We start from the raw sequence: 24,667 nt of genomic DNA, 5'->3' as shown, positions 1-24,667 counted from the left end.
TACTAGTATGATGGGCCACTACCAAAGTCGAAGCCACCGCTTACGTCCGAATTCGGCGGACGGAAATGCTGCGAGCTGCAAGCGGACTCGCCAGGGATCAGAAGCGGACATTGGGATGGATGGTTTGCGCTTTCTTTGCATTCCCCTTCAGCAATAGATTTGAGACGAGTTTCCCCAATCGAAAAGGGCTGTTGTAAAAGGCTCCATGGTACGGTGTACATGTATTAGTTTTGATTTGCATCAAAAGGCCGTACGGACGCCCTCTGGAACTTCCCCGCCAAGACATATGTATCAGCCATATTAGCCGGAGAGCCACTTCAGAGAGCCAGACAGAATAACAGTGCTTCCCGCATTTTGCTGAATAACGTTACTTCGTTTACCAAATCGAAGCACCCACGGCTCATGGGGTATTGGTGAGGACGAAGTGACATGCTTCTGCTTTGGCTTTGACATGCCGCAATTCCGAGAAATGTCTTCCTGCCACCTTTGTGCCTCCCGCCCTTTAACACCCAACACAACTAATAGAAGATCCATTCGAACTCCCCATGAGGTGAAGTGTTCAAGGTGCAGTGTGTCGCTCCAGCCAACGGTCATGAAAGAACAGCAAAATGCATTCAGGAGACAGATGCAGACAGATCAAATCTCACACACTTGCTGCACCTGGTAGTCCTTCCCACCCGAATACAAGCGTCGGGCAGATCACTCCCTTTTAGACTTTGTTCGATCAAATCTTGAAATTTTTGTATCCTTCCACCAATCCATCCGCTCTCTTGGTAATCGCCACCCACTCTGGGACATAATGCATTGCCTCGTCAAAGGCTGGTATTACACCGTTCTTATTCGCGTCGCTCCACAGACATATCACTCGGCCATAGATGGTGTTTTCGGCAGTTGAGGTTTTGTAATTCTTGGAACCCTCGGAATCCCTCGATTGTTCCGGACTGGGAGCGGGATTGTCCCAATTCACGTCCACGGTCCAAGCTCTTCCCCATGTGCGACTCCACAACCTGATTTCTTGACTGCCACCTTCAGGAACGGGAGGAAACCGTGTATCCCTCGGCGCCTGCCCAGCGACATGGAATTTCTTGATCGGGGCTGTGTCAAAGACCAGTTTGCATGCGCGGGTGTTCTTCCCAAAGAGCACAAAGCGGGCTTTGTTGTCGCTGTCACTGGCATTTAAACGGGTAACGTTGAAAGTGAGCCAGCTATCGTACTGTTCCTTGGGAGAAAGAGCGGTGGAGGCAGGGTTGGCAACATTGGGCGGGATGCCGGACCACGAGCAGGTTTGCATGTTGCCGGAAATTGAAGGACTAGCGGGTGTACAGGCGATATCTTGTCCTGCAGAGCTGGGGATGTAGTTGACCGCATGGCGTGTGTACGGTGATACCCCAGTCAGAAAGACGGTGTTGTTCCCTCCTTCAAGGTCGATCTGTTGCTGAAAGAAAAGCTTCAATCTGTTGTTCATGGAGAAGGGGAACGCGGTCAGGTTGTACACCATGGTGCCGATAAAGACGAGTAAGAGGAATAGAGGTATCTGCCAGGTGAAGCGGTGTAGGATGGGCACAAGTGGAGAGAAGAGAAGTATTGTGCAGCCGGCGACCAAAATGTATAATAGAAACATGGAACTTCCGTCTTGTCCCGTCTGGTGGAGGCCTTCGGTCAGTAAAAGGGCGATCTGACCGACGACGATAAGATTGATGGGGACCAGGGCGAGCATCTGCAATAGCCACAACCAGGACCATTGGGATTTGCTCCAATCTGGCTCTTCGACGGTGTCAGTTTTGTTCTCGCTGGCTTTTACGTCACGATTCTGTTCATCTCTCCCATGGCGGTACCCTCTCCTCAAAAGGCTCGACCTTTCTGTTGGTTCATCGTCATCATCGGGGTCTGGATGGTCCACATCGCCTCCGTCCCCAGAAGCTGAGCTGGCCTCTGGGGGAGATGGTTCTTCTTCGCCAACCACACGCTGGCAATACACCGACTTCCTTGGCAAGGAAAACAGCTCGAGGTAGGACAACCACGTAGCCAGCCACACGAGAGCCGCGTAGATCAGGACAAAGTATAGACCGACGAGGTGGAAGTGTTCTTCGAACACTGTTGCAACGACAAGGAGCACCCACCATGCTCCCCACATCCACGAGAACCCGTATACACGAGTGAGAGAAGAGGGTCGTGTATAGTCCGCGGCTCGGCAGAAGAACCAAGCCACAATGACGAAGGAGGAAATCATCATGGCCCACACTGCCCACTCGCTGCTGTGGGCGATGTATTGATTTTCCTTGAAAACGAGATATGCCAGCGCAATTGGGACGGCGCAAGCTATAACCAAGATGAGCGGGAAACGAAAAAAGCCTCGCCAGCCGTACAGCTTGATCTTTTCGTCTCCGTTCGAGCGGTGAAGGGGCTGTGATCCGGCCCAAAGATAGAACTTGTCAGCCCGATACAGTAGGGCAACAGTGAGGAGGAGTATGATAGGACCAGCAACGAGCAGGGTGACCGACAGAGCGAAGAAGGTGTGCGCTTTTAATATGGCAAATGTTTGGCCGAATACGTCGAACCAGAGTGACGGACTCCCCGGCTTGTGCCCTGGATCCGTGTTTGTCTTCAACGAGGCTGAAGTCAGGGCTTCAGACGTAGCGACAGCTGCTGAGAGCATGTGCCAGAGGGAACTTTTCCCGGTGTGTCGTGAATCGTCTTGGTCAGTATGGTATCTCGACCGCGGACCAATGAAGGCAACATCCAATCCACGATAACCTAGCTTGCCATTGAATACCACGTAATCCGTCTGACTCCTAACAAGTCCTCGATTGAAGCCATCTGCCGAGGTGGACGAGCCAAATGGGTACTTGGAGCGAGCGTAGGCTTTCGTGACTGCATCGTCGGTGCTTCGAAACAGAGCGGCTCGTCCTCCTGCACCAGCTCCTTCCAGATTCAGGAATGCACTCACAATCATGGACATGGGGTGCTGGCTGAAAACATTTGCTCCGTTCAAAAAATCTTCTTCGCCATTGTTCAAGAGCAGCACCACTCCGTTTTTTGGTTTGTTCTTGGGGGTCGTGAAGTATCTGAGCAACTGCAATACGCAGACAACTCCAACGCCGTCATCTGTTGAACCGAAACCCGTGGAGACACTGTCATAATGTGCATTCACCAAGACCGCATTGCGACTCGATGGTTTCCCGCTGGGGTCCAGCCACCATCTTGTTTTATCATCTTCCGTTCCGGGGATATAGACGACGAGGTTAGTGCCCTCAAAATAGACAGACACGCCGGGGCTCGATAGTATCCCTCCCGACGAAAAGGTCAGATTGGAGGTATTGTCCTCGAAGATATACGGGGAAGCATCATTTTCTCTCGCTATCGACTCGATTCGTTCGAGGAGCCAGTCGTGGACTTGGTCGTTGCGACGGCTGTTGTAAGGGCGGTAGGCCGCAGTGAGAAGCTGTAGATCCAGCCACGCTTCTGTCAGATTAATACCGCGAATGGGGGTGGGCGATGATGGAGGAGAAGGGACAGTCGTATGAACGATGAGCAGAGCAATAATAATGACGAGATAAACAGTAGAGGTGATGACGGTGACGGGCCAACGAGTGAAAGCGAATGGGTTGGAGAGCCTCGCCATGTTAGCCGTCAAGGCATCAGGGGAGAGGTAATTGATCCAGCGAATTCATGAGGGTGGAAGGGGTTGGTAGCTAGGTACGAGGTAGAAGGAATAGGTCAATGCGGAAGAGTGAAGCCTTTGAGATGATTGAGAGAAGCAGGTTGAAGTTGGTGTTGGTCCTGGCCCCCGGCGTCGTTTACGCAGGAAAGCTCACAAGCTCTACACATGCAAATCATTCTCGCATAATAGCAGCTGCAGCATCCAATACCTCCTCGTAAGGGGCCGCTGGGGGCCCGCCAAACTGCCGAGCCGCTCGCTGCCTTACTAGCGAGCTAGATCCGGAGTTTCTCGGCACTTCCACGTCTCGTATGATCCGCCGTATCACAAGGGCGGAGCATTAATAAAGATTTCCACTGCCCCGCACTGCCCCGCACCAACTCGCTGCCATCTGAGAGGGTCCAAGGAGGGTCCAAGATGGTCCAGTCTCAATTGAATAACCTTTCAACTAACCCCGTACTTTGGACCACGAGAGCCCAAGACACGACACTATCAGCAAGATGAAAATACCTAATACATATCGAGTGCTGCTAATGGCCGGATCGTGCGGGGTTGCTGTGGGAGGCATTTCCCTGTCTGACGCTGATCTGGGAACTTCAGAAGCACTCTCCTCCGCCAGCCTCAATTCTAATGGGGAAAGCCCTATCTTGACCCCCCCAAAACAATCACAATGGCTGGGTTAATCCTGAAGACTTGCCTCCTATGCCACAGTGTATCGCTCAGCAGGATCGATCCACCTGGCTGAGTACCATGACCAAATGTACCAGCAAACGATGCACCTCACATTTTGGATTCATCTGCACCCACCATCAATGACTGACTGAACTCAGCTGTCTCAGCCTTGGATTTTCCCCTGATGTTATTAAGGCTTATCTCCCGCACTGCAGTCGATCAGTGCTCGCCAAAGCACAGTTGTCTCTGTGGATTCGTAATGTTACCGGCCGGACGTGGCTCGTCCATGTTGGCGATGCGAACGGGCTGCAAAACCTCTCCCCGGCTTCCCTGGCTGAAGGATATGCGGCCGTTGACGTGATATACAAGGCGCCACCATGCCTTACGGGTTCGGATTCTGCTTCATCGATGGAAACATTTCAACACGTAATAGCCTCCTGCAGTTTTACAAGCACCACCCAACATACCGGAAATGCGGCTCGTCCTTGGGAATACAGCCAGCCTCTACAATCCATGATTGCGCTGGATTCTGAAACCGTCGGTTACGACCTCACCGGGCGTAGCATCAAATATGGTGACTATTTTGACAAACAATGCTTCTGCGGCGCGTTTGCCATAGACGTCAAAACGGAACCCTATTCAGGGACTGGGACAATGGGCTTGACAAAGGAGCGGCTATGGATGAATGCCACTTGTGGACCGACGTCCTTACCACACAACTGGACAGATGCACTTAAAACCACGGAATTCGCGTATATCCCCATCGAAGATTGGCATTGGCCGGAGTGCGTCACGGATATGCCGGAGCAGGTGACTGAGCTTACCGGACAATGTGCTACTGGCGCTTGTGAGTTCGACTCCAGTGGCTACTGCAGAGCCATACGCGCAGTAGACAGGGCATGCTTCTGCCGTAACATTAGGTACGAGTCCTGCCGAGGTTCATGCCATCTTTTCGAGACCCGGATAGATTATGTCCAGTGGCTCCACGATCTTTGTGGCAATGTGCAGGACTGGCACGGTTTGCCAGATAATTGGCGTCAATTAGCCGCCACTACCACTCTCGACATGATTTCATGGCAATGGACCCTCAAACCATCCAACGATTCAAGCCTTGCCCCCATAGGATCTATTGAAACAATGAAAACATGTGCCAAGACCGAGTGGAAGCTCGGCAGCCTTGCCATGGTCAATATAGCTACTTTCCTTTCCGCATGTCTCGCCCGGAGAACAGGCATGCATCGAATCGCCCGGGGCTTTCTGTGGCAGCCGGACCCCGAATGTTGGTTTTACACAGGAATTCTAATTGCTGCCCTTCATCTCATTGCAAACTGGCTTTAATGCGGTTCTTGTCCAGAACACCCTTGGATATGAGGACATTCCCGTCATTCAATTGATGCTCCTCTGGTGCACAATGCCTCGGCTGACTTGGCTAGCGACTTTGCTACTTGGTGAACAGCCCTCCAAAGCGATGAATCTCTCCCCGGCTGCGTCTTCCCTGTTTGCGGAAGCGATTCTCCAAGTGTCATCATCGTATTATATGATGATGACGGTCAATTATGGTCGAGAACACAACTTCTACCTTGAAGATATGAAACGACTAGAACGGGCACCACCGGCAAAATCCATGTATATTGGAGCATTCTTGTGGCATATTACCGCCATCTTGGCGTTTGTTTCGTTGATGGCCCTGTTCAATCAATATTGGACATGGCTGGAAGATAAGAGGGCACATCAGTGGGTGGACAAGAGTAAGAGCTTAGAAGAAGCATTGAGAAGCGAGGGAGGCTACTACACGGCGTATGGAACTCTCCCTATTGAAGGCCAAAACAACCGGCTCCCTCAGAAATCATTTTTGAGGCTGTATACAGTCTCGATCATAGGCATGCTCCTTCTTTGGATTGCACAGTGGCTTTTTTGGTATGGATTGATTGGTCTTCGTCTGGAAGAGTACGTATTCACGCACATGCTTGGTTCATATCAGCTGACTTGACTTAGGTTCTGTCCCCCTAAGCTCGGGGCGCTCATAGCTGTTTGGATTGCCTCCTCATTGGCAGGCGCTACTCTTGGGGCTATTCAATAGCGGTCGCCTTCAGGAAAATCCCGACCATGACTTGGAGCCAAATGGAAGACGCTACTCTCCAAATCAAAGCAGCAGCCTGTGCGAGGCATGTAATAGCTGCATCCCTACTGTCGTGGCGAGTCCTCTCTCCTCTTACATGATGCTAGATGTCGCTGAAAGTTGGCCATCTAGCGCAAAGGTTGATGATTGCTTGCGTTCATTAGCATTGGGGATCTCTCTTGGACTGGAAATTGTCTGCCATACTTGCATTCGCTGCCGTCGAAGCTGCATAGGACGCAGGGCGCAGTGCTCATGCTAGCGGGAAAGGCAGGCGAGACTATAGAACCTGCGCGATATGAGAGCCGTCTGTTGTCATCTCGCTGCCAGGGGCGCTGAGGAGAATACTTGGCAAGGACACGCTGAAGTCGTCCAGGCTTTGGATGTCGGACGATCAGGACGAATATCTTCAGCACCGCTCGCTTCAAAGGTTGGTCTGAGAAATATAGTCCTTCCTGCCCATGAGAACCTGGGAATGTCGTCGGATTCCTGGCGAGGCTGGGTGAGGCAGGCCAATCCAGCGGTGTGTATTGTTAATTTCTCGACACTAGGTAGTGTACTGGTTAAAAGAATCATGACTCTACCTACCTAGCTCGCTAGGTAGGCAACTTTCAAAACCGATTCCGTGTTTGGTTACATTTCAAAAACTCAAGGCTCAGGGGATAGTGAGAAATGTCATGGTCATCGACGACGTAATGGCCTCAGAAAAAGGTGACAAGATTGATATCAATGTTCTGAAGGAGACGGTTCTGCTGTCTCCTTGGACTAACTTGACTTGAAAACATGAACTTTTCTTTAAATGTCTCTCAGCTTCTCAGCGATCTTAGAGATCTGAGAATCCCCGAGCCCTCAACCCGCTATCGCCCAGGTCTATTTGCCCGCAGCCACGACCCGTGACTTTCGCACTACGGTGTTACCAGTATTTTCGATCGCGCCCACTTGCACAAACATGGCGTCGTTAGGAACGGCAAACTCGGTCTCGAAGCCAAATTTCATCGCTCGACCGACCGCGTTCAACGAGTTGTTGGTCGCGCCCGCATACACCATCCACGCCGTCACGTCGGTTGCGCCGTTCCAGCTGACATATCCCCTGTAAGTGGAATTCCCGGCGCAGTGGAGTTGGTCATTGGCCTCGGCCTCGAGGACGATGAGGTCCGGATTCGTCGCAGGGGTGGCGTGCCACACCTGCTTGTAGGATCGATAACTCGAGACCAGGTCGCCGTAGCCAAAGGTCGCGCTCCAGCGAGCATTGGCCACCGTCGCACCTTTCTCGGGCGGGCCGTACTCCACCATGACCGGGTCCGAGCCATATCCCATGAACATGTTGCCGTTGGGCAGATGCAGGAAGGAGCCTTGGGACCACGCATCGACACGTAGTGCAGGGTCGGTCAAATTGGTGATGAGGACTGGAGGTGACGATGGATCCGGTGGCAGAGTAAGCTGTAATGTCACGCCCGTGGTGGGCTTCATGTCGCCGAGATCAGGGAGGTAGTTGTTGTTTCCGAACCACGAGATCACGGCTTGGGTCGAGTTGATCGACTGGACACGGGCAAAGTGTTGCCACGACTGCGCACGGTATTAGACATGAATTACACAATGACAGAGAGGTCGTTTCCTAGCTTAGTACTTACAAACGCTGCCCCTTCTGGCAACTTTCCGAAATCCCCTCCGTCCAAACCGTTAATCTCCCACAGGATCTTCCCTTGCGGGTTGACAAGGAAAGTGCTCCAATAATGGCGACTGTTGATCAAGTAGTTTTCCCCGACAAGTTCAATCGCGTTGATATGGAAGAAATCCCAAGGTACACTTTGATTATGACCTTGCCCGGCACCGATCCCGGCCAGGGAAAAATGACTCTTATTAAGCGGCAAATGGGCAAGTGGACTCCACAGGAAAAGTACTTCCCCAGTGGTAATGTTCAGCTCGACCGCCATAGAGTCCAGGATCCAGCCGTCCTTGGGTCCTCCTACGCTGGTCAAGTCGGCACGGGTAGTGTTGTATGCCGTGACTAGCATAGTGTTTCGCGGCGTGATGAAAGACTCGTGCAAGTCGGCATGGCATTCTGCAGTGACACCCGTTTCCATCGTGAAATGGTTGAGCTTCGGGCAAACCCTAGCGATGACATTGTAGCTCGTGTCCCGTACAATGACGCCGCCATAGCCATGCCCAACGACAGCTGAGGCGCCAGCCGTGCCTTCGCCAGAGAAGTGAGTCAAGACGGGAGCTCCGTTGTACTCTTGCACGCGGACGTTGTAGGATGGTCCTGTGGGTCCACTCCAAACTAGATCTCCAGTATCGGTCATTACATACGGTGATATTTGCTTGGCGGCTGTGATGGCGGCGCCGGGGGCCACATCGAAGAACAACAGACCGTTAAACAATGCTTCCCCAGTCCTGTCCGTCTGGAGTACGGGCGGTTGCGCACTGGAAGATCGATAGGCTTGCCATGGCCAGATATTGCTGTCGCTGTCATTGCTTATGAAATGACGTGAATCGGCCGCGCAAACAATTGCTTTTGGCGTCGCGGGAATCGAGGCCCCCGAGCTAGGTTGAAGCAAGCACAGCAAGATCAGGGAGAACAGGGAGAACAGAGCCATGCTGGGCGTTCTTGTTACACGATCATCCCGGGTCTTCGTGGTCGGGTCCTACCAACTTTATAGGCTTTGGAGTCCAGCTCCCTCCCCGGTGGGATACAAGATCTGCAAAAGAGATTTGAGACAGTGCAGCAGAATAGGACCGGGACCCCAACATCTCCATCCCGTCTGGGGAGATCCCACCGAGGACAGATAGGTACTTACCGTTTCGTAGAGTAGTTGGGGTAGAACGCAAAAGAGATCTTCGAGCTTCCTTGAAGCCACCGAAAACTAGTTGAACTAGCGCAGTAACCGGACGACGGCAGGATCTTGAGCCTTTTGACGTGTCTGCGTCCTGTGGGATAGGGTCGCTGGGTGCCAACCGACCTTGGCCTTGCTCGCCACGAATCTCGATGTCCAGGACCGGCAATATGATGGACTCAATCTGTCGAGCGACCACATCCTACCGACCGCTTTCTCACTTGGCCACGAAGCCCGCAGCACAGTTTGGACAGAATTTGCAGAGCATAGCCGTTTTGGTAGTCCACAGTTGGCGTGGGACAGATTGATCGACCTGTCAAGCGTCATTGTGGGGCATTGCCAAATATTCATCTTGGAAAGTTCGACAAAAGCTTAGATTGCTTGCTTTGACCGACACTTTGGTCGTTCTCCAAAGAAGACGGAATTTTTATTGCATTGGTCTTCTGTAGGAGGGAGTTTGGGGTATGTACCTGCAACACCCTTTTCGGCAAGCATGCCCATCTGTTTGGAGACAGCGGGATGGTACTGGTTCTTCTTGCCCGCGGTTGTTGTTCCTCGACAGCCCGTTGTGGTCTCTTCCTGACCATGGTCACGAATAGGGGAGGGTAGGGCTCTGGCAGGGTGCAGGCCTGTGGAGTGCCCAAGCCGGAGTCCGTTAATGTCTCCTCGCAACTGACAAGATGCTAGACTAGAGTGCGCGAGCAAAGGCATACAGAGAATTGTATTGGATATCGCATCCCCAAGTCGTTCGATTAGGCTAGTCATTGTTCATTGCGAGATGTGGGGGTGTTATGTGGGGTGTTATGTGGGGCGCTAAGCTTGCGGGAAAGGTACGCCCGCGCAGAACTACCTGGACCGTTGTTTGTCAATGGCGTAGCTCCAATTAGTTATCCGAGTCTTCTTCTAGATCGCTGTTGTTTAGTGTCTGTGTCGGACACCGCGACATTGCAATTGACGATACTGGTCTGTATTTCCAAACTCTCTCGGCCCAGCCCCGGGATCGCTCCCCCGACCGCTCCGTGAAACGGCACTCCCAATTCCTGCTCTCTGGCGTAGCCCTGTGGCTTAATATGGTATAGTCTGGAAGAGCCCCCCTTCATAATTGAACATACAGGCAGATACGTCAACACAGTACCAGAGCAAGTGAGCGTCCTCAGCAGTCATGAGTCTTCCGAATCTTCACGAGAGCTGTTTAAGCTTTTTATTCTTCTTGAAAAAGGGAAGGATCGACAAAATCAAAGGAAGCATATTCAACCACTTACATGGTACGGAAGCTAAGGACCAGAGTTGTCCCGCCGGCAAATCGGCACACATTGAGCTACCTAGGCTAGGAGTATTGGGGAAAACATAACTTATTCACGTCAAGTTCAAGGCCCGTACAGCAGTGTGCTTCTGTTGATATGCGAGTCTGGGGTTAAGATGAGGGGGCTCGGGGGGTGAATGCCACAGGTGGAGGACCAGCAAGGGAACGCAAAGCGCCCACAGCCTTGCCCGAGCAGTACGACAGGTCTGGACAAGGCAAACTCGGCCGACCCGGCATCTGGTTCTCTTCATGTTTGGAGATAAAACAATGACCGAGTTTTGCGAACTCCGAAAGTTTTGGGGTCGATGCTGAACGCTGACCGAACCGCTGTGGACATCAGTTCCGGGGAAGTTCAAGTGAAAAATAACAGTGACGGAAATCTGTGAACAGTGTTAGAATTTTTACACAATGAGCATGGTGAGCCAAGGCGCAGTCACCTGTCTACTTCCAATCTCTTAGTATAACACCTCTACAGTAAGTTTGTGCATTATAGATCCAAGGGACATGAAGAAAACCGTGGTCTTGACTTAGTAACTGGCCGGTCAACCCCAAGTGCCCAAGAGCACGTCTGACGTTGTATTTCATATTACTCTCCACCACTCCGACGTGGATGCCCATCTGCCTGGCTGAGCGATGCTTCCGAAAGTCGTTTCGTGGATTGTTGAATGGATTGATTGCAATTACGGGCCTGCATGTTCGGCCCGTTCGTTAAGTTTGCCTGAGAAGCCTATTCCTCGGGGCTTCACATCCTTCGCGCTCGGCATCAGGAGTCTTTATTCGCGACTGATTCCTGTTGAACCGACCACTCTGATGATTCATTCTTGACTTCCCATTCCGTGCTTGATAAATCTAACCGATGAGGATGGGACGCGAAAATGTCTGAAAGGTTCACCGTAGTGCCAAGACATAACCTGCACCAACTCCGATTTGGTTTGGTGACGAGTTAGCGGGGGTGTTACCGTGGCTTTACGGAGCATTTCCCGGGTTTTGCGGGGGTTGTCCTTTTTGCCGATGTGGCGCGGGTAGCCAGTGAGAAGATCAATGCGGCTTGTCTTGTTTATGGAGTGGCGAGGGCCATATATGCTGTCGCCTATCTAGTTGTGCATAGGGATGTTGTCGTATGCGGAGAGCTCGGCTTGGTGGATCAGCAGTTTCCTCTGTATGTATCTGCTGTGGGAGAGCGGGAAGAGGTTGAACCCTGGATTGTGAGTCGAGCAGGTTATTTTCTGGACAGTGTGCCATTTTTGGGCCATCGAATGTGCTCTCAGAAGAGGACTTGGTTCAACTACTCGGTAAAGGTCCTGATTTGGGTTATTCTCCCCTTTCGCATTCCGAAAGAACCTTGATCAAAGATAGTAACAGACACATTCCGCAAGCAGGATCGCCAAACAATGGAACATGACGGAAGCAGGTGTAGTCCTTTCCATCCCCAGGCGAACCTGGCCTCGATGACAACAACATGGCTTTTGCGTGAAGCTTCACCATCCCTTGCAGAATCCCTCGCGCAATTCCTTGGTCGAGGATAGAAACCAGTCTCTGATCTGCAACTAGCGCGGGTCAAATATAGAACCAGCTTCTTTCGCTTCCCGCCTGAAGGTATAGGGAAGGATTGCGCGGCAGCCACAGGCATTGTGTCTTTCGGCTTCATCGCTGTTAACTGGTACTCGACTGACGGAGGTCCGAGGAATGGGATCCATTGATGCAATGCGCTTCTTGCGCGTTGTCAGAAAGGAATCTGGGTGTTTGTGAAGCAAGGAGCCTCCCGTCTCACGGGAGCCTTGCCGTCTCGCCGCGCAACATGATACCTCGGTTGAGCGTCCCGAATGGAGCGAGGACATGGGCAAGACTGGTTTATCAAAGTTTGGATGTGCACTCGGCAACGAGACGCTACGTTCGATCGGAGGTGTTTCCGAACATGCAGCTCACGTTCCTGAGCGTAGGTGGCACGGATCAATTCGATGGCTTCGATGAATCGTCCCTGACGAACCCGCTCAGCCCGATTCAGCGATGGTCCCCAAACAGCCTTCCTATCAATACACGCTGCTTAACAACCAGACGAGGTTAGGACGACCCCAGGCTACAAGCACGCTTGTGCTCTCAAAATAGTCCAGTCTAGAGGCTGGAGCGAATTGTCCATAAACCTCGAGCGCCACCTGGAGTACATCCTTGAGATGGATCCCGGCATTCAGCCGAAGGAAAGCAGCGGCACACGGCCTGCGTAGCCTTGCTCCCTCATTTGAGCAGAGCAGAGGTGGACATGGAGATCGCTCCCGAAACGTGGAAATGTCTGGGGCAAAAGATGGAATTGGGAATAATTCCCGCGCTTTGCTGTTCGATTTGCGGTCAGCGTTGTCACCGCTCGATCCACAACCATGTATCCAAGATCCGGAATTTGAGCACTGGAGCAAACCCATGAGTGCCGTGTATGCCGCACGCAGCAGGTTGCGGATGGTGTTCGACATATTGTCCGGATGTTAGAAACCCAGCAAGGCACAGCTGAACTCTTGCAACATGTGCTGAGAGCAAGATCGCCGCCATCATGAAAACACGACCAGATGGGTATCGAAGCAGAACACTGGCAGTCCCCAGCTACGAAGCAGTTTGGACTCGAGCCTGTGGGTGGGGAGCGTATTGGCCAATCTGACAGGATGCTATATATACATAGAATGGGGAGCTCCAAATGCAGCGACAGATTACAGTGCGCCGTGTGAGTTGACTGTTCCGGGTGATGCAATCAGTGATCGTCGAATGACAGTCGACAGCAGGAGGGAGAAGAGAGGAGTGGCCACTCGCAGAATGGCCGTGGCCAAGTTGCAGAGAGCAGAGAGCGTGAATACATGTGTATGGTGAAGGGGGAGAATGAATGAAGCAGTAGGAGAATTTGTGTGTCGGGCGGAAAATCCCCGAAGCTCCGACATGCCGATGTCGCTGCCTGAAGCCTCTTGGCATCCTTCTCCCTCTCGCCTTGTCTCTACCAATCCATCAGGCCTCACATTCACCACTATTCCCCTGATCAGATCACGACCCGCATCGTCTACATACAACCATTGCTACACGGTGTCGTCCGTGCCGCGGCCAGGAATCGGCCCACTCACGCCCTTCACTCTTGACACAGGCAGAACCACACGTGTTCATGCATCCTAGCCGACGGCTTCCATCTGGTTCACCCAACCAGCCGGCTCCATCATGCCTTATTCCCTCTTCGGTAGCTGAGGAGCCGTGTCTCTGGTGATGTAAAGCTCTTCACCTTCACAGTCTCTATTCAGGTTTTCGCAAACTGGAAACCTAGTGCGATACGCGTCATTCCGTGGCCACTCTGTTTCGTCCTTGCCCTTTGTCATGCCTCCTCCAACGAGCCTTTCTCGGAGTCTTGGGTGATGGAAACGCCGATAGAAAGGGGTGAAAAAGTATAAAGAAACCGGTGAAAGGTTGTCGCTTGTCCATGTCTTCTTCAAGCATCGGGTTTGACTGTGACTTCAAGTGAAACTCGTGGCACGTTCTGTTTTCTCCCTGCTCACTTTCTGGTTGAGAGACTTACTCGAGCGTCCATCTCATCAAGAGGAACACTAAAAAACCATACAGCAACTCAACATGGCCTTCCACATGCCAACCCTGTGGGCCCCCAATCTCTTCTATGTGGCCTCGTCCATCCTGATCGGCTCCACCATTGTCACATATCTCCTCAAGTTCATCAAACTCGACATCAAGCCTTTGCTCTCTACAAAGCCTGGTAAAGCTCTCGAGGCTAGCTGCCAGAGAGCCTTCGAACGCTTCCTCAACATCCTCTCCGTCTCAGATCCACTCAGTCCTCCGTCAAACCCCACCACCATATCTTCGCGAGGCTACTTGGAGAGTCTTCCACACCGCCGTGGCTCTCGCCCTGAGGTCGAAGGCATCGGCAGTCCCATACAGAAGACGCAACTTCCCCCGTGGGAACAAAAGGATGTACAGGACCGCCTCCGCAACCTGATTGTCGACATCCCCTCCCGCTACCCCCAATCCACCTACCTGGGCCGCTCCACGTTTGAGCCCGAGTCTCCCACCTCTCTGTACGCCCGCCACCGCGCCTTCAACGAGACAAAGTACTACGGGGAGATCCTCAGTGCCAATACCGAAGATGGTTTTATTCATTCAACACTCCATCCCAGTGATGTCAAGACGGTGATTGAGAAGGGGTGGGGTCAAAGACATCCCCTGTCCGGCCGCGTTGGGTCTCGACTCATGCGCTTCTTTAACTCAAACCAACCGAGCCCTGTCGAGGGCTCTCAGGTTCTGCTATATGCACCGAGGAACAATGAGGACCTGGAGGTTATAGAGAACATCATCAATGCAGCAGTTTGGTGGGTCGGAGGGATCGACAATAGAGTCGATGACGAGAACTTTTAAGCCACGAACGGTGCTACAAGCGCCCTTGCTCGTGGATGGATACGACATCCCTTACGAACGGGCGGAATTTTTCAGTCGAGCAGTGTGTTTTGAGGAACGGGCAATGATACTCTATGGCGACAAAGGCGCAAGGCAAGGCGCAAGGACATCGACATTGAACTGGGGCGGAATTGTACTAAAGCTCAGAGTTGCGTTTGAGAAACTCGGGCACGATGGATGGACCTATCCGGCGAATGCAGGAACAACACGAAAACAGATGGCTAGATAAACAGTACTCATAGCTGCCCAACAATGAAAACACTTGACCGATACTTCAGCACATACCTACCTACAGTACAGGTACGTCCAGTATGTGGATCGCGGTGCGTGCTTCGTGGTACATGCTTCGTCCTTTCTCTTCCCGGCGGTGATTCTGTATTGTTGGTTCTTTGGCTGGCGGGACGGAGAACGCAGCACGGCGGGCTTGTTTCGTCGGTGCATGTCCGCCTGGGCATACGTGCATACGTACATAGGTACACACGTGGCGGTATGGAGGATATAATATGATATGCCCCTTTCCCCCTGATCCCTTCTTCGCTCCTCGAGGACGATGCGCGAGGCGGGGTGATCCAACCCACTTCCACGTACGATATACGTGGGTATGGTTCCACTAGATGGGCCGGGCGGGGATGCAGGGTGGAGAGGGTCAGGGCCGTTTCGTTGTCGTTGTCGATGGCGTTGTTCGTTCGTTCGTTCGTTCGTTCGTTCATTCATTCATTCATTCATTGGCTCGTCCATCCATTCAGTCTGCCAGTCAGTCAGGCTTGATGATCCATCCCATTCCATGCCTTCATGCCATGTGGTGTCGTATCGTATCCTCCAATACCATACCATACCTTACGTACCAACCGCACCCTATCCAAACATACCTACGATGCCTATCGTCATCCCACGCCGTATTCTCGCATAGCATTCCACACCACAAGAAACCTGTTCCATCCCATCCCCTCCAACACCGGGTTACTATGCATGCCAAGTATCCATCTGAGACTGGGCCTCGCTCGCTCGCTCAGTAATACGTGGCATATTTGGACGTGCCGTTCAGGACCTGGACGAAATTCCGCGCGATGATCCGGTCAGTTTGTTGGCTGCGCGGCAGGAAATGCAACAGATTAGCATTTCCTCTCTGTCTCGTAATCTCGAGCTATCATGCTCGTAGCCGACTCTCTCACATTCACACTCACTCTTCCTCTCACCTGAATGGAGAAGAGCAAAGGAAGCAGGTGAGGGGAAGGGAAACGGACAAAGTAGATCGATGAACGCAAGACTCACCTAGGGTGCAACTCGTCAAACCACAAATATCCATCGGAATTCGTGCCGTTCTGTCTCTTCACACACGTCTTCTGGTCCACGCTGCAGTGGTTCTCGTAGCCCCAGACACATTCCCCGCCCTTGATCACACCCGTGCCGTTCAGGTATTTACTGGGGTTGTTGTAGATGTCCGTTATGAGTGCGTGGGTGTCGAAGAGGGCGAAGTGAGCACCCGCATAGCGCTTCGCCACCAGGAGCTCGTAAGGCGTCTGGTACTTGAAGATGTTGTTGACCGTGGTGGTGAACTGTTGCACCGTGTACGCGATCTCGGTGTGGTTTGCCGTCTTGTTTGCCCAGTACTGGTTCGGGCCGACGCCGTGGGAGGAATCATTGGCGTACAAGGGGGCTAGGTTCAGAGGGACGGTGTTCATCAGTACGAAGTGCCTGGCACCGCTGGCGTAGAGTTTGTCAAAGACGCTGTAGACGCACGACGTGTAGTCGGAGAGGACTTTGCCTGGGATCTGCGAGTCGGTTAGGAACGCGTAGACGCCGAGGTCGTTGGTGCCGATCCACAGTGCGTAGACGGCGTCCTGGGCTGTCAACTTGGGTGTGAAGAGTTGGACGGCCGGAGTGGAATTGACTCGTGCCGCTGGGATATCGGCGACGAAGGCCGGAACCTCATACTCCAGCACGGAGGGGAATGGAGCGTCGATCGCTGGGAACCATCTAGGAGAAGTGTCTTGTCAGGATGGCTCTCCGGAAATAAGTCAATGATAGACCAACCTCGGGGTAATGTTGTTGGAACAGACAGCCCCTGAGACGGCGTAGTCGTACAGCGTCATCTGAGGAGACCACTTTCCCTGCACGGTCGCTCCAGTATACTGTACCACGTATCTGGGCCAGGTGCGCCCTCCACCAGGTGCACTGAAAGTTTCGGACAACAAAGTCCCGGCAGGTGGAGCAGACCCATTGTGATTGATGAACCACCCCAAGCGAGATTCATCCGTATAGCTGTCACCGAACGTGATGAGGGAGTTGAAGTTTTTAATCGACCATGGCTTGCTGTTGCTCTGGCGTGGGAGAATCGAGCATGTAGTGGACGAGGAGAGCAAAGCAACACCGAGGACAAGAAATCCTGCAGGGGAGAAGAACTTCATTTTGAATGAACAGCTCAGTTTGTATCAATAGTACCCGTCAATAAGATGGACAGGGTTGAAATAGCTGCCGTGAGAGCTCTTTATACCCTTTCGCAGCTGGAGTATGAACGTCCTCAATTTACCTCTTTTTCCTCCCATCCGCTCCCAGAACCGACCCTAGCCCACTGCGGGCTCGACTTGATCCATCGCCCCGGCGAAATTCACAGAGCCCTCCAAATTCGATGCGGAGGACGGTCGATAGGACTGTTGGTCCAGGCAAAGAGAAGCCCGCAACCCGGCCCAATGACGATAGAAAGTGATCGGGAGCACCATCGTTTGCGCGGCCCTTGGATGGTGCTAGGTAGAGCTGGGACAAATAAATGGCTTGATTCCACGCGTCATTGACATCGGGTCCTCGACTGATTTGGAAGCTCATACTATTGACGGGGATATTTGTGAGATGCCGGAATTCAGCCTGAAAAGGATGTCGGGTCGACAAGGCAAGATCATCGCCTTTTGCCCCGCAATTTTTGTGGAGGTGCGGAGGGTGCCAGAACAGGCTTGTGCTCGGTATTCTCTTCCCTTCTCTCGTAGAGCCAGGTTGTCTGCAGAATTTGCCCAGTGTAAGCAGTACCTGGAGGGCGAATGACCACTCGGAAGAAAAGGAGGCTGTCAGCCTTGCGAGGTCTTGGCTTCCTCCAGCCACCAACAACAGACGATCGATCAATCAACCAATCAACCCGAGAGTCAGGAAGTGGTATGTATGCTCTATTACCAATTGTGTGCTTGGAGACCCGAGGTGGTCGACGCAGGCATCTAATCCTGATCCCTAACCAATCCATCTATCGCAGTAAGAGTGCCTTGACCAGTCTTGTGGCCTAGTGGGAAACCCTTGACACCGGCATTCCCTTGTTCTCGTCAGATCACTTTGCCCCAGCCAGCTTCCGAGCTTGGCTGGCAGTGATGCGCTCGCCTGTCTTGTCATAGTGTTTCGAAGCCATGATCTGCCATTTCTTCTTGTCGTAGTTGTCGGCCCACGCTTTCAGACTGTTTGGTGACGGGCTGGATTTCTTTGCGTTGCCGTCCCATGTCGCAGATTTATTGTCATCATCCTGTCTACAGTTAGTCCACGGACAGCCGGTCAGGGGACTCTTCGCTCGAACATACCTTCTTATCAGATCTGGTACCGTCTTCTCTCTGCTCCTCTGCCTTCTTTTCCTCTTCTCCCTTCCTGGCTCTGGCAGCTTCCCGTTCGGCTTTCCTCTTCAAGCCTTCCTCACGATCCCTCCTAGTCCTCTCTTCCCTCTCCGCGTCCCTGTCCTTCTTCTTGCTTCCGTTGAAATTGTCCTTATTTCCCGCTTCGAGTCGGTGGTTTATCTGCCTCCAACGTGCCTTGAGCTCGCCCACATTCTTGAAGCTGGTGGTAACTGCGAGGATATCCTTCCATTGGGCCTGGTGGTTCTCACTTTTCATACGGAGCATGGTCCGATCGTCCTCGGTAAGATCAGAGTCTTCGTTCTTGCTCTTCCCCTTGGTGTCATCATTGCCTTTGTTGCGGTTGTCCTTGTCATTGTCATTGGCCTCCTTCTTTTCATCGCATTTGCTGTCTTCGTTAGGCTTATCCTTGACGTGACTCTTTCCACAGCACAAACACTAAAAGTCATCAGCACTTCCTGGCCCTCGCAGCCTCCATCCAAGGACTATGGCGGTTGACTTTGGTGGCTAGTTTCCTTACCGGCTTGGGCTTTGGCTTTCTCGGATTCGGATCCGGGACACCCTTCATAGCATCCCAGATGGACATCTTGATTGGTTTTTTGGTGCCGTCAGGCTTGGTGTACCACAATGTAAAAGACATCGTGACGGCTGGAGAAGCACCTATGAAAGAAGCAAGAGTATTGCAGCGTTGGATTCACGGAGATGACAGGGCTAATAGAGTGACGGAGAGGGTTTTTCTACGAAAACAAAATGCAGGGAAGGGGAAGATATTACTCTAGTTTTAGTCGCTTTGTCACATGTGACTGGCAATGAAGAGTTGGCCATGTCGGCAACACATCCCGTTAGGATGATCCGTAGGCTAGAACACGCCAGGCGGCAACAGGAATTTGATATGTTTGTAACTCACCCTGCTATGCTCAAGAGTTTGAGTGACTCTCAGGTATTGGACATTGGCGACACGATGAAAAGGGGGGCGCCATGCCAAGCGCGGGTCCGATTGGCCAAAGTCGAGACCCTTGGAACCAAGGGAGAAAAACTGCGGAGTTACGGTCCAAGTCAATGAGGACACTTCTTGGGCACTTTTTTTTGGGTTGTGGTGATTCTCAATCTTTCTCTACTCGACACTCCCGGCAAACACCCTCCCAAGAAGCGGGCCCGATTCCCTGTATCCCTCCCGTAATACCACCAGAGAGATTCAACCCGGCAGACGCAAGAAGAATGCGCTTTGGCAGAGCAGCGGCTTATGTCGCGTTTGCGGGTTGGATAGGGGCAGGCCTGGCGCACAACATCGCTCTCAAAGCACACACCAGAGAATGTTTCCACGAGGAATTGCACAAGGACGACAAGATGACGGTGACCTTCCAAGTGGGCGACCGCGAGTTTGGAGGTGCTGGGAACTTGGAAATTGATTTCTACGTATGCTGCGCCCACGTGTCCCCATTCCTGCCCATCCCAACATCGAGACGTCCCCGCTAACCCTTGAGGATGCGTGCATCTAGATCACCGATCCTTCCGGCTCTTACGAAACACAACTCAACTCGGTCTCGTCGGGCGACTACTCGTTCGATGCCCGCATGGATGGGAAATACACCTACTGCTTTAGCAACGAGCATTGGTCCGCCAACAGCAAGGAGGTCTCCTTCAACGTCCACGGCATTGTCTATGTCCCTGAGTCCGAGGCGCCTCAAGATCCGCTAGAAACTGAAGGTTCGTACCAACATCCTCTGGGCCCATCGAAACAAGCACAGAGACTAACTGGTTCGATTAGTCCGCCAACTCTCCGATCTCCTCGCTCAAGTCAAAGACGAGCAAGCTTACATCGTCGTCCGCGAGCGAACACACCGAAATACTGCAGAAAGCACAAATTCAAGAGTCAAATGGTGGTCGATATTCCAATTGGGCGTGTTGATAGGAGAAGGAGTATTCCAAGTGTGGTGGTTGAAGCGATTCTTCGAGGTGAACAGCCGACCCCTCCCATGATTCTGTGGTTTTGCGCCCTCTTTGAACCTTGTTGTGCCTGTTGGGTTGGGATATTGTCGGATCGAAAATCTGGCTGGACCAAAAAGGAAAGTGGGAACTTTGGCTGACCGTTGTCTGCGTCACAGGTCAAGCGCGTTGTATAATAGTTACGAGGCTTTACGAGATGAGAGCGAGTTCTCGACAAATGTGATTTTCACCGTCTGTCGTCGTCCTGGGGCACCGTCACTGGGCACATGTGTTCGCTCGTGGAGTTCCAGAGGCAGGTAACACACCCGAGAATTTGAGAACACGGCTGTCACTCAAATTCTTGCGAGGGTTTTCCGCAGTGGTGGCAATCATCGACCGGGCATGTCATGGATAGAGAATGGATATCAGTTCCAAACCGCAGGCACAAGAGGGTGCAGGCTTGGGAAGCAAATCAAGTCCCAGTGGTAGGAGGAATCGAGGACACAGCAAAAGAGAAAGGAAAGAGGTTGCGATAGCGTGCGACGGAAGACCACTATGAGAAGAAGCGGAAGCAGTAGACCACATTGCCCCAGCAAGGTGTGGCAGTACTGGACCGACGGACACACAATCTCCCTTTCCACACCCGCTCACAAAATAAAAAAACAAAGAGAAAAAAAAAAAAAAAAAAGGAAACCTCCTTCCTCTCACCGTATTCGTGGGCAGCAAAAACTCTCAGTTCGAACTGAGAGGAACCACTCCAGGGTACGCTTCGTGAAGCCGCCCTGGAATGTCTTTTGTATGGAGTGTCAGATGATACTTGTAGTCGCTTGTAGTCGCTTGTAGTCTCTCGAACAAGTCACACCTTTTGTCTCTCCCATCATCCTCACCACTGGGAAAGGAGAGATCGGATAGATGCTGGAAGATTGGATGATATTAAGACAAGCGGGTGCACCACCACTGTCTTAATATCATCCAGTTTCTCAGTCAGAAAGCTGGCCGGGGTTGCGGATTCGAAAAAGAAAACACGGAGTTTTTCGTGTCTTTGTTCATGTCCCACTTGTAGAGTGAATGAGAGATCGTATGCGATGTGAGTCCCTCGTCAATCTGAGCACGAAGGGGCTGGCAGAGTCGAGGCTGGTCATCTCCATCCTCCTTACGCCTTTCCTTCCGTACCCACATATACATATCCCAGATCTCACCACACTGTGTCACCTGGTTTCTCATGAAGCACAATCCCATGTCGGCATCACTGTTAGAGTCAAATCGAAGTTCAATTAACCTCAGTCCTCCTCCAGAAAAAGGTCTCCGCGCCGTCATCCTGATGGCGCAATGCTTACCGCAGCTGCAAACACCGACCCACTAGACCCTGCGGCAATCTATGGCCCGAAATACGAGGCTCCCATCGTGTGCTTTACCTGATCTAACGATGGCTCGTGCTTCAACCTCGGCTTCGCTTGCAGCTCTTCTTCCTCGCCCGCCGCTCTCCATCAGACGACTTCATAGCCGGGACTGGAATAGTTTACGACTCTTGGAATGGGGGCGCTGATGGGGAGCCATCCTCTCATCGCATCGCAAGCGAGCTCTACTAGTTGGCCTTTCTGGACGGGTCATTTCCTTCGCCTGGCGGATCACGCCGTACCATTGGTTTGTCGCCCTGTTTTTTTCCACCGGACGGCGTCGAAGCCTGACCTGTCCATTCTTTTGCTCTTGCCGAAGTACGGAGTACCTGGGTTATGGTCGGATGCTCATCGTTCCGAGAGAAGCTCGTGGACGATCTGAAATGTCGTGATGAACCCTCCCAGTGTTTGTCAATGTTTTTCTGGAGGTTTAATGTCTTCCCATTCTTCGTATTTCGATATGCAGCTATTTGACCTTGTTCGGTCCCAGCGTGTTATTGAGCCGATTGTGCCACGCTCCTCGGTATATCTCTGTCTGCTAATCACATCCTCAATCTCGCTTAACATCACGAGATGAAGTTCCCTTGGTCGAAGTCCACAGAAGTGGACAAGTCATCGGACTCGGGTGTTCAGGATAGCCACCTCAGCACTCCTTCAGAACAACCGCTCTCGACAGAAACTCTTGATCCCGAGAAGAAACCCATTCTGATTGATTCGAATGCCGCAGAGCCTGGAGCACTCGAGTCGCCGTCAAGCCCAGCAGTCGCGCTTCGAGAAGATATCTCCGATGCAGCGCCCGCAGATGATGAGCAGTCCGCGCTAGGCACTAACGAAGAAGAAGTAACCCGCAGAGCTTCGACGGCAACCTCGGACACAGGCGAACCCGGAGAAGATGACGAGTCAAAATACGCCAAAGGGCTGCCCTTGCATCTCTTGACGTTCGGCCTGACTCTGTCAACTTTCGTCATCGCTCTGGACAACACCATCATTGCAACCGCCATTCCGAGGATAACCACAGTCTTCAACTCCCTGGACGATGTCGGCTGGTATGGCTCCTCGTACCTGCTCACGACGACCTCGCTGCAGCCGTCCTTTGGGAAGATATACACCTATTTCAACGTCAAGTGGACCTACATGTGCGCGCTGTTTATCTTCGAAGTCGGCTCCGTGCTGTGCGGCGCAGCGACGAACTCGACCATGCTGATCGTGGGCCGGGCCGTGGCTGGAGTTGGGGCTGCTGCGATATTCTCCGGCGGCATGACCATTGTGGCCTATTCTGTACCCCTGCGGAAGAGGCCGATCTATATCGGTCTGTTAAGCTCCATGTTCGGTATTGCATCTGTTGTCGGTCCGATTCTAGGAGGAGCGTTCACCGACCGTGAGTGGGCAATTCGCTACTGATTTGGAACCCAGTCTCTAACGAACAGCGATTGTGTTGCTGACCTACCTCACACTTCGTAGGCGTATCGTGGCGCTGGTGTTTCTACATCAACCTCCCCATTGGCGCGATCGCCATCACAGCCGTCTTCTTCTTCTTCAAGAACCCCGAGCGCCGACACAGCAACTTGACCTTGCGGCAGAAGATCGGCCAGCTCGACCTTCTCGGCGCGTTCTTTCTGATCTGCGCCATCGTCTGCCTTTTGTTGGCGTTGCAATGGGGCGGCGTGACGTACGCGTGGTCCAACTCACAGGTCTGGGGCTGCATCCTGGGCTTTGGGCTGTTGATAATTGTCTTCACGGGTATACAGCTGTGGAAGGGCGACCTGGCCACGCTGCCACCGCGGATCATGCTCCGACAACGCACCGTGTTTGTCTGTGCGTTCTTCTCCGCCTTCCTCGCCATGGGCCTGTACACCCACATCTACTACCTGCCGTTCTACTTCCAGGCCGTCAAGGGCACGACGGCAGAGGAGTCCGGGATCCGCACGATCCCGTATCTGGTCAGCATCACCATCTCGTCCATCGTGGTGGGCGCCAGCATCACCACATTGGGGCCCTATGTGCCGTTCACGTGGGTCGGCTCGGCCATCTTCGCCGTCGGGTCGGGCATGCTGTACAGCCTGAAGGTGCACTCGTCGACGGGGACGTGGATCGGGTACCAGATCCTGGCGGGGTTCGGAGCGGGCGCGTGCGTGCAGATCCCCTTCATTGCGGTGCAGGTGGTGCTGAACAAGCGCGACATGCCCGTCGGCAACGCCGTCGCCATCTTCTTCAATTCACTGGGCGGCGCCATCTCCATCTCTATCGCCCAGAATATCTTCTCAAACACCCTGGTCAAGGAAATCCCCCGCTACACTACCGGCGTCAACCCGCAAACCATCATCATGGCTGGCGCCACCCACATCCGCGAGGTCACCCCGCCCTCCCAGCTCGCTGGCGTGCTGTACGCCTACAACATCGCCGTCACGCACTCGTACATCCTGTCTATCGCGTGTGCAAGCATCGCTTTTTTGTTCTCGCTGGGCTTTGAATGGAAGAGCGTCAAGGGGAAGAAGATTGAGATGGGTGGGGCGGCGTAGAAGGAAGACAGCGAAATAGAGACAAGGAAGACGTGCGCGGAGCAAACCCAAGAAAAAATTGATGGTTTACAGGTAAATATTTTACCGGGTAGCTCGGGCCAAATATAATCTCCGTTGGAATCACAATAGACCAAACCCTGCCGGGAGGGTAAATGCCGGATCCTCCTGGTTCCAAAATGCCATAAAGTCAAATCTCAGAACAGCATTGAGCAGTC

At 52.7% G+C, this 24,667-nt stretch overlaps 8 protein-coding genes across 8 annotated transcripts; 4 read left to right on the top strand and 4 right to left on the bottom strand.

Moving 5' to 3' along the window:
• Positions 1-724: 724 nt before the first annotated feature.
• Positions 725-3,622, bottom strand: Z519_08051 (uncharacterized protein; the record flags this gene model as incomplete). The annotated part of the gene is made up of 1 exon (XM_016765780.1): positions 725-3,622. One exon carries the CDS (start codon positions 3,620-3,622, stop codon positions 725-727), a length of 2,898 nt encoding a protein of 965 aa, XP_016617825.1.
• Positions 3,623-4,843: 1,221 nt separating this feature from the next.
• Positions 4,844-6,410, top strand: Z519_08050 (uncharacterized protein; the record flags this gene model as incomplete). The annotated part of the gene is made up of 4 exons (XM_016765779.1): positions 4,844-5,177; positions 5,358-5,609; positions 5,764-6,277; positions 6,326-6,410. The coding sequence occupies 4 exons, from the start codon at positions 4,844-4,846 to the stop codon at positions 6,408-6,410; spliced, it is 1,185 nt and encodes a 394-aa protein (XP_016617824.1).
• A 906-nt stretch (positions 6,411-7,316) lies between these two features.
• Positions 7,317-9,043, bottom strand: Z519_08049 (uncharacterized protein; the record flags this gene model as incomplete). Its single annotated transcript, XM_016765778.1, has 2 exons — positions 7,317-8,012; positions 8,078-9,043. 2 exons carry the CDS (start codon positions 9,041-9,043, stop codon positions 7,317-7,319), a joined length of 1,662 nt encoding a protein of 553 aa, XP_016617823.1.
• A 5,131-nt stretch (positions 9,044-14,174) lies between these two features.
• Positions 14,175-14,969, top strand: Z519_08048 (uncharacterized protein; the record flags this gene model as incomplete). The annotated part of the gene is made up of 1 exon (XM_016765777.1): positions 14,175-14,969. One exon carries the CDS (start codon positions 14,175-14,177, stop codon positions 14,967-14,969), a length of 795 nt encoding a protein of 264 aa, XP_016617822.1.
• A 1,307-nt stretch (positions 14,970-16,276) lies between these two features.
• Z519_08047 (uncharacterized protein) lies at positions 16,277-17,416 on the bottom strand (the record flags this gene model as incomplete). The annotated part of the gene is made up of 2 exons (XM_016765776.1): positions 16,277-16,985; positions 17,043-17,416. The coding sequence occupies 2 exons, from the start codon at positions 17,414-17,416 to the stop codon at positions 16,277-16,279; spliced, it is 1,083 nt and encodes a 360-aa protein (XP_016617821.1).
• Positions 17,417-18,318: 902 nt separating this feature from the next.
• Positions 18,319-19,250, bottom strand: Z519_08046 (uncharacterized protein; the record flags this gene model as incomplete). The annotated part of the gene is made up of 3 exons (XM_016765775.1): positions 18,319-18,507; positions 18,563-19,048; positions 19,131-19,250. The coding sequence occupies 3 exons, from the start codon at positions 19,248-19,250 to the stop codon at positions 18,319-18,321; spliced, it is 795 nt and encodes a 264-aa protein (XP_016617820.1).
• A 578-nt stretch (positions 19,251-19,828) lies between these two features.
• Z519_08045 (uncharacterized protein) lies at positions 19,829-20,590 on the top strand (the record flags this gene model as incomplete). Its single annotated transcript, XM_016765774.1, has 3 exons — positions 19,829-20,026; positions 20,110-20,317; positions 20,379-20,590. The coding sequence occupies 3 exons, from the start codon at positions 19,829-19,831 to the stop codon at positions 20,588-20,590; spliced, it is 618 nt and encodes a 205-aa protein (XP_016617819.1).
• A 1,916-nt stretch (positions 20,591-22,506) lies between these two features.
• Positions 22,507-24,452, top strand: Z519_08044 (uncharacterized protein; the record flags this gene model as incomplete). The annotated part of the gene is made up of 2 exons (XM_016765773.1): positions 22,507-23,311; positions 23,395-24,452. 2 exons carry the CDS (start codon positions 22,507-22,509, stop codon positions 24,450-24,452), a joined length of 1,863 nt encoding a protein of 620 aa, XP_016617818.1.
• Between the last annotated feature and the right edge of the window lie 215 nt (positions 24,453-24,667).

The sequence above is a fragment of the Cladophialophora bantiana genome (genome assembly GCF_000835475.1).
Source record: "Cladophialophora bantiana CBS 173.52 unplaced genomic scaffold supercont1.12, whole genome shotgun sequence".
Lineage (NCBI taxonomy): Eukaryota > Fungi > Ascomycota > Eurotiomycetes > Chaetothyriales > Herpotrichiellaceae > Cladophialophora > Cladophialophora bantiana.
The sequence above is the reverse complement of the archived record's forward strand: the minus strand, read 5'-3'. Positions and strand labels throughout refer to the sequence as shown.